We start from the raw sequence: 13,072 nt of genomic DNA on the forward strand, positions 1-13,072 counted from the left end.
AGCTGCAGGACTTTGAAGCCGCTCTGAAGCAGCGGGACGGGATCATCACCCAGCTCACGTCCAACCTGCAGCAGGCTCGTGAGGAGAAGGACGAAATCACAAAAGAGTTCCTGGCGCTTACGGAGCAAAGCCAGAAACTTCAGATCCAGTTCCAACAGGTAGGAAATGCTTTATTTTGTTTTTAATTTCTCTAATTAGATGTCATTTTTTTCTACTTTCACTATGGCATAAAAATGTGTCCTCAAAAACCAAAGAAGAAGCGGCAGAGGACATCAAATCAGTCATATATTTGTGTTGAAATCATTTTTAAAATTTCTGCCAAGTTGGGGAAAACACATTAGATTGCTCCGTTAGTAAATATTTAATGTTTAAATATTACAAAATATCTTTCATTAAAGCAAACTGGGTGGAATTGGTTTTCTGTTTTCAACATAATAATTGATAATAAAACAGTTCTTATCCCATTTTCTGTACATTAGCTGCAGGCCGGCGAGGCGCTGAGGAACACCAGCCACAGCAGCACCGCAGCAGATCTCCTGCAGGCCAGGCAGCAGCTTGTTCAGTACCAGCAGCAGCTGGAGGAGATGAGCGCGGAGGTCAAAGGGCACCGGGAGACAAGCGGCAAACAGCTGCAGCTCATCAACCACCTCCAGCAGAAGCTCAGCGAGGTGGAGCTGGTGAGGACCGCCACACTCTTAACGCCGGCAGCTTTGCAGCGACTAGCTTGTGTGTGAATCTGAACCTGAATGTCTCTTCAGTCAGGGAGAAGATCGGAGGAATCGTTTGCAGAAAGGATAAAGGAAAAGGAGCTGCTGATCGCCGAACAAGAAAAGGTTATTCTGAGTTGGGAGCAGTCGCGAAGACAAGTGGAGGAAGAGTTTGCACAAACGATAGAAGATAAAAATCAGTTAATTTCACAACAAACTGCAACAATCACTAAGCATGAGCAGTCATTGCTGTTGCTCAGGCAGGAAGTCGTTCATGCAGGAAGGACTAGAGATGAGAAAATCATTCAGGACTCTGATGACAAAGACATAATTATTGCAGAGAAGGAGAGGGTCATTTCTGAGCGCGACTCTGATCTTATCAGGTTGAAAGACGAGCTGGAAAACTCCGAAAAACATCTGCACGAGCTTCGGCTGCAAGTCTCTTTAAAGGAATCTGAGCTTGACACATGCCTGACTGAGTTAGGAAGCACAAAATCTGAATTAATAACCTGCAAAAGTGAAATGGAGAGTTACAAATTGGAGCTGGAGAAGGAACAAAAGGAGTTAGAAAGCTGTAAAGGAGAGCTTGCGAACTCCAGACATAGAGAACGGATGTCATCCAGTGAAATCATGCAGCTCATGGGAACAGTAGAAGATCTGCAGAAACGCTGCCACCAGGGGAGCGTGTCAGAGACCGACGCCTTCCAAAAAATGCAGGAAGAGACCGCAAGGAAGCTGGAACTTCTCAGGGCAGAGCTGGATGAAATGTACGGTCAGCAGATCGTCCAGATGAAGCAGGAGCTCTACCTGCAGAATGCAGCCAGAATGCAGCAGATGACTGAGCAACATCAGGCTGAGATCGAGCTCCTAAAAGCACAACATCAAAGTTCAAATCTCAGCAAAGGAGAGGTCGAAGCTCTGAACGGCAGAATCAGAGAGCTGCAATTTATTTTGCAGCAATCTGAAGCGACGTACGATGAAACCAGACGGGAGCTGAGTCAAGTTGCACAAGAGAAGTCGAAGTTGCAGTCCAAGGTTGAGAGTCTTGTTGGTGATCTAAATGCTGCTAGACATCAAGTGGAGCAGGTCTCCACCAGGCTAGCGTCTCAGGAAACTACCCAGCAGCTCCAGGAGACCATCCAGGCTCTGAGGGACGAGCTGTCAGCTGCTCAGGAAGCCGCTGTTGAAGCAGAAACCAAACACGAATCCGAAATCACCAACTACAAGATCAAACTGGAGATGCTCGAACGGGAAAAAGACGCCGTCCTGGACCGGATGGCAGAGTCGCAGGAAGCGGAGCTGGAGCGCCTCCGGACGCAGCTCCTGTTCAGCCACGAGGAGGAGCTGACGAACCTCCGAGAGGACCTGCAGAGGGAGAGCTTCCTGAACGCGGAGAACCTGCTCAACGAAGCCGCCGTCCGGCACGAGAAGGCTTTGGATGAGCTGGGTGTCGGTCACGCTCAGCAGCTGGAGTTGTTACAGAAAGAGAAGACGAGTTACACTGCAGAGAGGAACGACCTTCTGCGAAAGATTCACGGGCTGGAGGAAGATCTGAAGCTGGCTTTGCAAAGCTCCAAAACGGAGGAGCTGGTTCTGCAGCTCCAGGAACTTCAGGTTGAACTCAAGGAACTTCGAAAAGGCGCCCAAGATCGAGTTAGGATGCAAAATCAAATCCAGTCTTTACTGAAACAGACGGAGGTTCTGGAAAACCAGAAAAAGGAAAAAGAACAGAAACTAAAGGAGCACGAGGATCAAAAGGAGACGTTGTTTCAGTCTAATAAAGCTTTAAGAGACAAGATAGAGACGCTAACGGCACAGAACAATCAGTTCCAGCGACAGGTGGACGAGCTTCGCGAGGACATTGAAAAGCAGAAGAGCACTTTCTCTTTTGCAGAGAAGAACTTCGAGGTGAACTTCCAGGAGCTCAAAGAAGAGTACTCGAGTCTGGCAGAGGCGAAGACGCAGCTGGAGGAGAGGACACTCAGAGAGACGCTCGAATTTGAGGCGAAGATCGCACACCTTCAGTCAGACATCCGAGAGCTGGAGAAGCGGAGCAGCGACGTGAAAATGGAGCGCGATCTGATGGAGAAGCTTAATGTTACTTTGAATGAGAAGAAGAGCCAAGCTGATCGGCTTTCTGAAGTTACAGAGCGACTGATGGTTACTGAGACCAGAGTCAGGCAGCTGGATGAAGATTTGATCAAAGCCAGGCAGAAAAATTCAGAGGTCATCGCCAAAAATGAAAGCCTCTTAAAGGAACTGGAGAAAGCACAGGAGATTAGGAGCAAACAGAAAAAACTCCTTCATGAGAAAGAGCAAACTGTTGAGGCTGTTTCTCCTTCAGAGGATCATCGCCGTCAGATTCAGTCGCTACAGCAGGAGATCAAAGCTCTGACGGCTCGTTTAGGTGCAGCAGAAGCAGAGAGAGACGGCGCTCTGCGCACTCTGGAGCTCCACAGGCTCTCGCACACTCCGTCTCCGGCGGCGGCGCACTCCTCTGGGGAGGGACCCGTTGAGGGGCGAACCTCCCCGCACAAGCCGGCATCCTCGGGGTCAAGCAGGCGCAAAAGGCGGCAGAGGTCGAAGCAGGAGCGCAGAGCCGGCTCGGCGGCTTCAGAGGAGCGACAGAGGGAGGAGGAAGAACGAGCGAAAAGTGCTGCAGAGGAGGAGATGTTGCCTCAGACGCAGAGCCGAGTTATGTCATGTTCACCGGAGAGCGCCGGTAAGGAGGACTCCGCCGCCGGGTACCAGGGAGACGGAGGCAGAGACTACATCAACACAGCGGTGAGCACTCACATGTTTCTGCTCTTTTCTTTTGCTCTTTGAAGTCTGAACAAATGAAGCATCCGTGGAAACCGCGTCACTTTGAATTCATTTAGTTTAGAGCTTTGTTAGATGTCTAAACAGTGAATTCAAAGCCAGATCAGGTGTTGATTATTTTTTTTATTTCTCTTTTTCTGAGGAGAATATGACTGGAACAGTTCAGCTCTGACAGATTTCCTCTCTAGTGAGCAACAGTGTTGATTGCAAATTGCCTTGGAGTCTGAAGGCTTGCTTTGAAAGGCAGCGTTTAGCAAGACCGCTGCCTTCTAAGATGCATTTTTACATTTCTGCAGCCAGAAAAGCCGCACACACGACAGCCTGCATGTAAAATTCATGTGAGGACTCGACATGAAAAAGACCTCTGTACTGTTTCTTTTATTTATTTATTTCTTTTGCTCGGCTTGTTCTTGCTGCGCACCATTAAACTCAATAACAGCTGAGAACAGATAAACAAGTCTGTTTACAGCTTTGAATTTGCCGTTGTGTAGAAATGTGTACATTCTAGTTTCTTTCCATCCTGCAGGGAGTGAAGGGTTTGAGGTGAGAAGCCATTTTAACCCAGTCACTTTCTGTCCATGTCACCTCCAGCTGTGCCACAAACACACACAAAGCAAAAGATTGTGTACAATGTTTGTCTGCCATCTCACATTTGTGCTGTGTGATGCTTTAGTCACCTCCTGGGTTGGAAAAACCATCCCTGCAACTGGATATAACTTTCCTGCCCAAAAGCTGCTTTGTTTTTGGATGCCATTAAAAAGTCTTTAAAATTATAATTCATAATTGCTTTAAAACTAGTTTTAGTTTTGATCCTTAATGGGTTAAAGAGGAATTTTAATTAAGGTAGTCAATGTCTGCTCCGTCTCAGGAAGTGATCCATAACGGTGCATTTTATTCTGTCCATCATTGCCTTGTTTTGTCTGAATTTCTTGCTGAGGAGACAGTGCCTTGCTAAAACATTTACTCACCTTAAACTTTTTCACATTTTCTCACGTTGCAATTGAAAACTTTCATCTATTTCACTATGATTTAATGGGATGGACCAACATAAATGGATGGATAATTATGCAGTTTTTTTTTACGAATCTGAAGCATGTGGTGACTATTTCTATTAAGTCTCCTATACTCTAATTCCCCTTAGCTTAAAATTAAAATTTAGCTCAACAAATTACGTTCAAGAGTAGGGCTGGGTAATTAATCAATAACAACATACACTGTGATAGACATGTGATCAAGATCAGTTGATAAAACGTCCGATAGAATTATCAATAATTTCACTGAACTCCGATCGAGAACCGCATAGCATTCTGGGAGATGTAAGCAGAGGAAAGACTTTAGTTACTAAATTTCTCCTCCAGCAAGATTGGTGGAATTAACTAACTCACTCACTCTTTGGTTACCTAGCAACCCACTCATTCTTTGGTTACCTAGCAACAACCAGTTGAGTAACTGGCGCAGCAGCATCACTGTGCCTCGTAACTGCTTAGAAATAAAACAACAACGGTGTGGAGTGAAAACTGTGGATAAGAGGAAAGTTTGGCAGTATTTTAGATATTTTAAACAAAAACTAATAAATAAATCTAAATATAAGAACAGCTGTGCTGCAAAATTTTGTTGTACAGTTTACTGTAAAATAACAATAAATCAAATCTAACATTGTGATAGCTTTTTAATTAGCAAAAAGTCCGGCTGTTGGTAAATTCAGTTCTGTGAAGGGCTCAGAGGTTTATTAAAGAACATTAGAAAATAAAGGGCATCATGAATACAAAGTACACAGTGAACACATAAGAGGTAAAGCTGTGGAGAAATTTAAAGCAGTGTTTGGTTACAAAATAATTTCAGAAGCTTTTACATCTCACAGAGGATTGTTCAACCTAGAGTATAGCATCCAAAGCAAACCCACAAAGACATGGAAGCCCACCTAGTGACCTTTTGCAACTATGTCACTTTCGCCACGACGGACGTCGGAAGTGAAGAGCAACTGAAAATGTTTTCCAAAGTTGTTTTTGCCAGTTTATTCACCGTTTCTACTTGTTCGAGTCGAGCTAATTTGTCAGTGAATGTAACACACCTGGTTGGGGCTCATATACGGCGATATTTATAAAAATTGGAAATGGCTAGCTTAGAAACAGAGCCATGCCTCCTCTCTCCTGATGTGTTGATTACCAACTTTGCCTGAATTCACATCACATGATCTGTATCACCATGTCATAAACAGCGTTTCCCTTGGCGCCGGAGCGGCCCTAAAAACGTACGGAAGACGAGACGCTAACCAGTTTTTTTTCCCGGTGCATGCTAGGCTACATGACGGTGCGACACTGTCTCCATGGTTACCAGTGTTTTTAGACTTTATGGTACCTTGTCCATAAAGCAATACTCGATATGTTTCTATATACATATGTATAAAAAAGAGGCTTAAAGAGATGGAGGAAAACACAGAATCCATAACAGTTTATGAACGTTAATCTTCTTGCCTTGTAAAAAAAAAACGTTGGGTGCAAATCCGCGATTACGCCGAGGACTGCTAGTCATTATGATAACGGCTGCGATCCACCGCCGCCATCTTTCCTCGTCGTTGACTATTTGAAGATTCTAGAATGATTTGTGTTACAACAAGATTTAATTACACCTTTGGAATAAACTAAGTAATTTGGAAATTCAGTTTAATTCAAAGCCAAATTACGTCCCAAGTTGTGTGAAGCTGATGGAGATAAATATCCTAAATGATTCGCAGCTGTAGTTGAGGCAAAGCAGTGACTCAGATCGAGGACTGAATACAAATGTACACCTCTCTTTTTAAATTTTTATTTGTTTAAAAAAGAAAAGAAAACCATGTAAAATGCATCTTTCATTTTTCATTATGAGGTGTTTTTTTTATGTTTTGTTGGCCTGTCATATTAAATCCCATTAAAATACACTAATACAGAGAGAGAGATGTGAAAAAGCTCAATGGTGATAAATGCTTTGGAAGGTGGTGTATATTTAAGGTTTTTTTCTCACTTTGTATTAAAACTGTTTTTTATATTCTGCTTGTTTATACAGGTGAGCGCACAGGGGATGGGCTGTCACACGGAGTGTGCTGAAGAGGAAGAAGAGACCTCTGAGCATGTAAATGTCACTTATGCTCACATCCTGCTCTTTGTCTTGAAGTTGCTTTGATGCATCATTCAGCTCACAGTAAAGGTTGATAGATAGGGGGGCTCTATTGTAAGGAATGCTTCAAACTGCACTCTTACAAAAGCAGATATTTTTCTGCTCTGTTGATGCTCCTGAAATTGTCATGCAGGGCCATGAGCACAGTTCGCAGAATTTTCGTTTGAGCGCAAAAGGGAGAATTTAATTGCAGAGCTTTGTGTTCTCCAAGTCGACAAACACCAGTTTAATTGCAGCAGAATCAAAGGAGCCAAAGAATTAGAGGAGAGAAGTGTAAAGGCGTGGAGTAGTCCTGTGAGGAAAGGAAGGAAAGAGTGAAATGTCATGAAGTCACTGGTTCGACACAACCTCTTAAAACAGGGTGAAGACGATTTTTCCCGAGGCTGCTGCCAAAATTAGTGATTTTCTCACTGTTTAATCAATAAAGAAGGCAAAGTAAATATTTAAATAAGCTACTTTAACAACTTCAGCTCTATGTGCTTTATTATCTAGATGAAAAAATCCTAGATAATAAATCTAGATATCTTATAACTGAAGAAGATCTGACTATCGGTTTGTGACCTGTACCACCAGCACCCTTGTGTTTTTTGATTGGCCTAGTCAAATCTGGTCTGAAATCAATTTGAGATGTTGTCACATAACCCTTACATAATACCTAAAAACATTCCAGAGTTGTAAAGCTTTTTTAATTGTCTGATAAACTAAATAATATTAGAACATTTTTTCCCTCAATCTGCTCAGGTTATCTTTGTCTGATTGTAAAACCTGTTGCATGATCTTAAAATTTCAAGTGCAGCAGAAACAGAAGAAACATTTAAGAGTGCAATTGTCAGCAATTACACACATGATCAAATGTAATTAATTAAAAGTTAGAAAGACAAGATAGACTTACTGAAAGCCCATTTTTAAAAATCATTTGCATTTATTTGTAGGGCTGATCTGCTTTTAGTAGTGGTTGCGTGTAGCGGCGAAGGGTCGCAGCACAACCGTCATCCATCTGTTTGTTCTCCGCTGACCTTCTCTCATCTGCATGCTTTGTTTAATCACCAACATCTGAGCTGCTTGTCAGGAAAGAGGCTCTCTCCTCCACACCGTCGGATGGAGTGATCATATCATAACACCGCGTTTTAAAGTACGGCCTAATTAAGATGTGGAGCGCACTTTAAAGCTTGTAATCTCAAAAGGTTACAGAATCACAAATTTGTGCTGATGCATTATGCATCATTATGTTAAGGAGCCTTTTGTTGAGCTTTTTGTTGTTTTCGTCCAGAAGCGCAGATGGTTCTAAGCCACGTTTCTGCTTCAGGAATGAGATTGTTGGGATTAGGATTTTAATCTTTTATTTCGTTTTTTTTATGAGAAAATGGATGCTACAAAATTTAATTTATGGTTACATTTGATTTATCTTATAACTGTCATTTGCTGGCTGTTTTTATGTGTAATAATAGGCTAAATAAAGGGTGTCCAAAGTGCGGCTTGGGGGACATTTGCGGCCCCTTGACTGATTCTATGGGGCCACAATACAGTTGATGCAGATAGATTTTTTTTTCTGTAATTAGACCAAACTGTTACTTTCTCCAAAGTAAAACTTAAAGTAATTCTTTTAACAACCATGTTTTTTTACTTTCTCTTTAATTTCATCTTAAATATGATCACATTTATCGACTGACTTTGACTTAGAAACAGACTTTAGAGAACCCAAATCTGTTTTTGTTTTTTTTAACCTTTGCTTGGTGCATATAAGCATTTTTAAAAGCGAGTGGCCCAAATCCTGTTCTTATTACTGAGAATAAGTAAAATGTTTTTCTTAATTTTTTTTTTTTTTTTATTCAGGCCCCAAAATATTTGTAAACCAGATATCTTTCTTTTTGTAACACAAAAAACTCTTTCAGTTTTGGATCTACAATGATTTAAACTTCCTTTTCCTGCACAAAGGCTTGCTTCTCTACTTATTTAATTAGAATTACTGCATGTTTAGTTTATTATTGAGCAGTAAAAACTAAATAAATAATTTTTTGTCATTTTGGCCCGCTGCTATTTTTGACTTGACGATTTTGGCCCATGTGACAAAACGTTTGGACATCACTGGAGTAAATGATTACATTTCTGTGCTTGTAGTTGGATTTAGTTAACTGATAATTAGTCTGTTTTAAAATGTGATTTCTTCTGTGTGTGAAGGAGGAGTGCAGGCTGCAGATGGAGGCGCAGCGTATCAGCCTGTCTCAGATCCACGCCGCTCAGCTGGAGCTGCTACAGGAAGAGACGGACGCCTCTCTGGACCTCAGACTGCACCACCTGAGAGAGCAAAGCGGCCCGGGTAAACCCGTCTCTACTACAAAATGCTATCGAGCTGCAAGCAGCATGTCTTTACATTTATTTGTGCTTGTAGTACATCTGCGGTTGTCTGAAGTGTTTGTGCTTTCTCAGGTGGCAGAAAAAAATCCAAACACATGATAGAAGCTGTGTCAGAAGAATGCAGTGAGATAATTCTGGTAATTTTAAACTGAGATATCAGTTTTTAATTCACATGTTTCCATATTTTCATTAACTATTTTCATTTACATTTCAGTCTTTCCAGAAGATTTTTGGTAAAGAGTTTTTGGAGAGTGTCAACACAGCAGACCTGTCGCTTATTTCAGAGGAAAGACCAACAACTAGTGAATCCTCCTCCATTGTTCAGGAGGCTAGAGGTATACACACTAGAATTACAACAATAATCTATATGTTTTTCATCTATGTTCACTCTAATATTTTTCCTTATTTTAACCTTTTATTATTCTAGAGTTATACATCAATCTTTGGCAGGTGAGGGAGAAAATTAAGCATGAACATGATCGTCTCTGTCAGCTTCAAGATCTGCTGAGATCTGATGTGAATAAGGTAAAAATGCACAGATTCCTACACTGCCTTAAAGTTTTTCATCACATGGGTGTAATTACTTGCTTTATTCGTTCACATGTTTCAAATTCACCAAACGGGCAGATTCTGTTTTGGTATTGCACCTATAATAAAATCATTTCCATTTTACAGTAAAATTATAAGCATTTTTTAACCTAGAACTGCTAAATCTGGTTGTTTTTTTTGGATAAATTATAATTTATTTAGAGTCTGTGTTGTTACTCAGCTGTTTCTGTCTCACATAATGCAAAGTGGACACTTTTTTTTAGTAGCAGAGCACTAGTTTAACAGAAAAATTCAATCTAATCTCCTAGATAAGTGAGCTGCAGGTGGCCTATGATGTACTGAAGATCAACAGTGAGAAGCAGCTGTCTGACCTCAACGCACAGCTTGCCACAATAAGCCTTCCTTCAAGCAGAGGTAAATCTGATCACCTCTCCAAAGCTGCTGCAACACATTTTCTCATCTTACCATATGTATTTGTGTTTAGCAAAATGGTGTTTTATCTGGCTCTTAACCTGACTAGAGTTGAGCTCATCAACTCTAGTCATGTGTTTAAGTGTTTGGATTGTTTATTATGCACATTTATTTGTATATTGGATATGTATTGGGGTGTAGGATGTAGATATTAATGTGTGCTACTGCATTCAAACAGAGTTATTAGTTTGGTTCATTTTAACTGATTGAATGTTTCTTGACCTACAAATCCAGATATTTTCTAATCATTGTTAAATTATCTAATGGACTTTTCAGCAACTTTCTACATAATATGAAGAACACTTCCTATTTGATTAATTGGCCCTGTGTGCATTCCTCTGTTAGAATCCTCAATTATTTCAAAGCAAAACTAATTAGGGCTTATTGGAGTATTAATTACATAAGAAATGTTCAATTAACCCATGCTTGTGTAAAAGACTTTGGGCAAGGAAATACCATTTTCAAAGTCTATATGAGGTCTAACTCATGGGAGACTTTTAGTACTCCAATGTTTTTGTGAAATATAAAGTAAGTATGAAAATTCATTATTACAAAGAGAAAAAACTTAAAATGTCTTAAATTATTTTAAAAAGTTAGGTAGCCTGTATAATTCCCACGTCCTAAAAATGTTGTCTTCACAGAACTTTTTAATTTTTGTTGTTTTTGTTTTGGGTTTTTTTTCTAGCGTGACTTTTCTGTCAGGCAAACATTTGAGTCGCCCTCAGACGTCGTCATTGTTTCAACTCAAAACGGTTGAGACTAGCGCTAACTAGCTGTCATGGACATTATCTATACATGTAAATAATAATTAAAAGTATTTATATATATTATTTGTATAGTATACATTTAGAACTATACGGAAATAATATCTGACTAGCTGCTAATATACCGGTGCTAGCTAGCTAGCCTGCTATTTGCGTCCATCATGGGTAAGTGCCAATTTATAGCCAGTTGGCTGGATGAAGTTCATACATTTCTGTGGAGCTATAGGTCTTAAATTCTATACATATTTGAGTTGGTGAAACCTGCTTAAACTGTAATAATTGAATTTTTTTTTTATTGATAAATAATAAGTTTGTCTGACAGCATCTCAGTATTGTCTAGTATCTGTTTTTGAAATTTAACATTGATAGATTATTTTTTTATTTAGTTAATTTTACAGTTTAAAACAAAATCCCTGAACTCTTAATCTAATGCAGGGGTGTCAAACTCCAGTCCTCAAGGGCTACTGTCCTGCAGCCACAGATACAAAACACTGGGATGAAATGGCTTAATTACCTCCTCCTTGTGTAGATCAGTTCTCCCAGCCTTGCTAATGACCTAATTATTCTATTCAGGTGTGGTGCAGCAGAGGCACATCTAAAAGTTTCAGGGCAGTGGCCCTTCAGGACTGGAGTTTGACACTTGTGATCTAATGCAGAGTGGATATAAATTCAGCCGCTATTACACCAATGATGCAGGTGGATTTACCATTTACCAAAAACTCTGATTTTCAGCTCAGTGCAGCTGAAAATAAGCACAGATGTGCCATTCTCTCAGTTTTATCCTTCTTTGCTTGCTGATAAAAAAACTAAATTCTTTACTGCCTTGTTTCAAGTGCTGCAGACCTTGAGCTTCTTCTTGATATTGTGCTTTTTTAAATCACTGTTCACTAGTTCATTTTTCACCACAGATTCTCTAAGATTAGCAAATTTCAAATATTACTTCTTATTTTATCTATTTATTTGCTGCCTTTATTTCCTTTTCCTTTTTATTTCTTATTAATTTAATTTTTTTATACTTAATCTGTATTTATCTAACTGTGTAAAAACCACAGTCTTATTTCTACTTTCTTAGATCTGCAGGCCAGGGAATCGGACTTGACGTCGGTGGAGCTCCAGAGGCTGAAGGCCGAGGCTCAGGTGAAGCAGCTCCGGCTGGAGGAGAGTCACCAACAGGAAATGGAGCGCCTCCGGGCCCACTACCAGCAGCAGGCAGCGGACATGGAAGAGCGCTATGCTACAGAGCTGTTTGTGTTGCAGCAGCGACTGCAGGAAGCCACAGGAGCCCAGACTTACTACAGGTGATCAAACAAAAACATTCAGTCTCCTATTTATTGCCCACAGACATATACTCTCCAAATCTTAGTTTGGTAGATTAGCTGATGTTCTAAAAGTTGGTGCCTTTTTCAATCTAATCTCATGTATCAATTTTTATTTTAGTTGCTAAATGTTTCTAAAAAATTTTTTTAAAAATCAGTAAGTATTTTTATAAAAATCTACGGTCTCTACAGTTACGTTTTCGTAGCTTTTACCACCTCATTTCGGGAACTGCTTTTAAAGGTTGAGGTTGATCGGTTGGCAACATTTAGAGAACTGTAAAAGGATTGAGGTCCCAACTTCAAACAGATTCTTCTGCAATAGAAAGATATCTGACCTATCTGATGCAGGTCAAGAGTCCAGCTACAAAACATTCAGCAGTGCAGCTTTTATTTATACACAAACCTCTAAAAGAGCCTCTTAAACCTCTTCATATAACTTTGTGATCCAAGTTGAAAGTGTTAAAATGTGAGAAAAAGATGACAGGTTAAAGTAAAAGATAAGCAAATAAAATAGTTTGCAGGAATGCATTAATTTGTGCATTCCTGCTTATAAAAGCTGAGCATGCCGGTGGAGGAAAAAGGTGAATATATTATGAAGATTTTTAGTCGTTAGAGCAGTTTTGGTGCAGATCTTATTTGAACACTGTTCAAATCTAACTTAAAGATTTATTTCTTCTTAATGCCTAAAAAAAGTGCTCATATTGTGTTTATTTGTGTCTCATTTATAAATTTGTCTCAGCTAAGATGGCAGTAGCCTGCACCAGAACTTAAATACAACACACAGGAAGTTTAACCTGACAAAAAACATTAAGGTTCTTACAGATTGGATTCTAAAAAGACAGCCCTCCTCTCAGAGTAAAAATGTTAATTTATTTCATTTGCAGAGACAAACGAGTTTTGAAAAATTGCCAAAAACTCAAAAGATTCCCCACTGCAG

At 40.2% G+C, this 13,072-nt stretch overlaps 1 protein-coding gene across 8 annotated transcripts in view; it reads left to right on the forward strand.

Annotated features, from left to right (window-relative positions):
• akap9 (A-kinase anchoring protein 9) overlaps nt 1–13,072 on the forward strand; it is a 90,556-nt gene that overhangs the window by 19,612 nt on the left and 57,872 nt on the right. For all 8 annotated transcript variants that reach the window (XM_023344870.1, XM_023344867.1, XM_023344869.1 and 5 more), the window contains 10 exons: nt 3–158; nt 480–677; nt 759–3,491; nt 6,570–6,635; nt 8,859–8,997; nt 9,108–9,172; nt 9,250–9,370; nt 9,463–9,560; nt 9,893–9,998; nt 11,892–12,117. In XM_023344870.1, the coding sequence (XP_023200638.1) occupies nt 3–158; nt 480–677; nt 759–3,491; nt 6,570–6,635; nt 8,859–8,997; nt 9,108–9,172; nt 9,250–9,370; nt 9,463–9,560; nt 9,893–9,998; nt 11,892–12,117 (3,908 nt within the window). The remainder of the gene's footprint in view (nt 1–2; nt 159–479; nt 678–758; nt 3,492–6,569; nt 6,636–8,858; nt 8,998–9,107; nt 9,173–9,249; nt 9,371–9,462; nt 9,561–9,892; nt 9,999–11,891; nt 12,118–13,072) is intronic.

Source organism: Xiphophorus maculatus, chromosome 13 (genome assembly GCF_002775205.1).
Source record: "Xiphophorus maculatus strain JP 163 A chromosome 13, X_maculatus-5.0-male, whole genome shotgun sequence".
Lineage (NCBI taxonomy): Eukaryota > Metazoa > Chordata > Actinopteri > Cyprinodontiformes > Poeciliidae > Xiphophorus > Xiphophorus maculatus.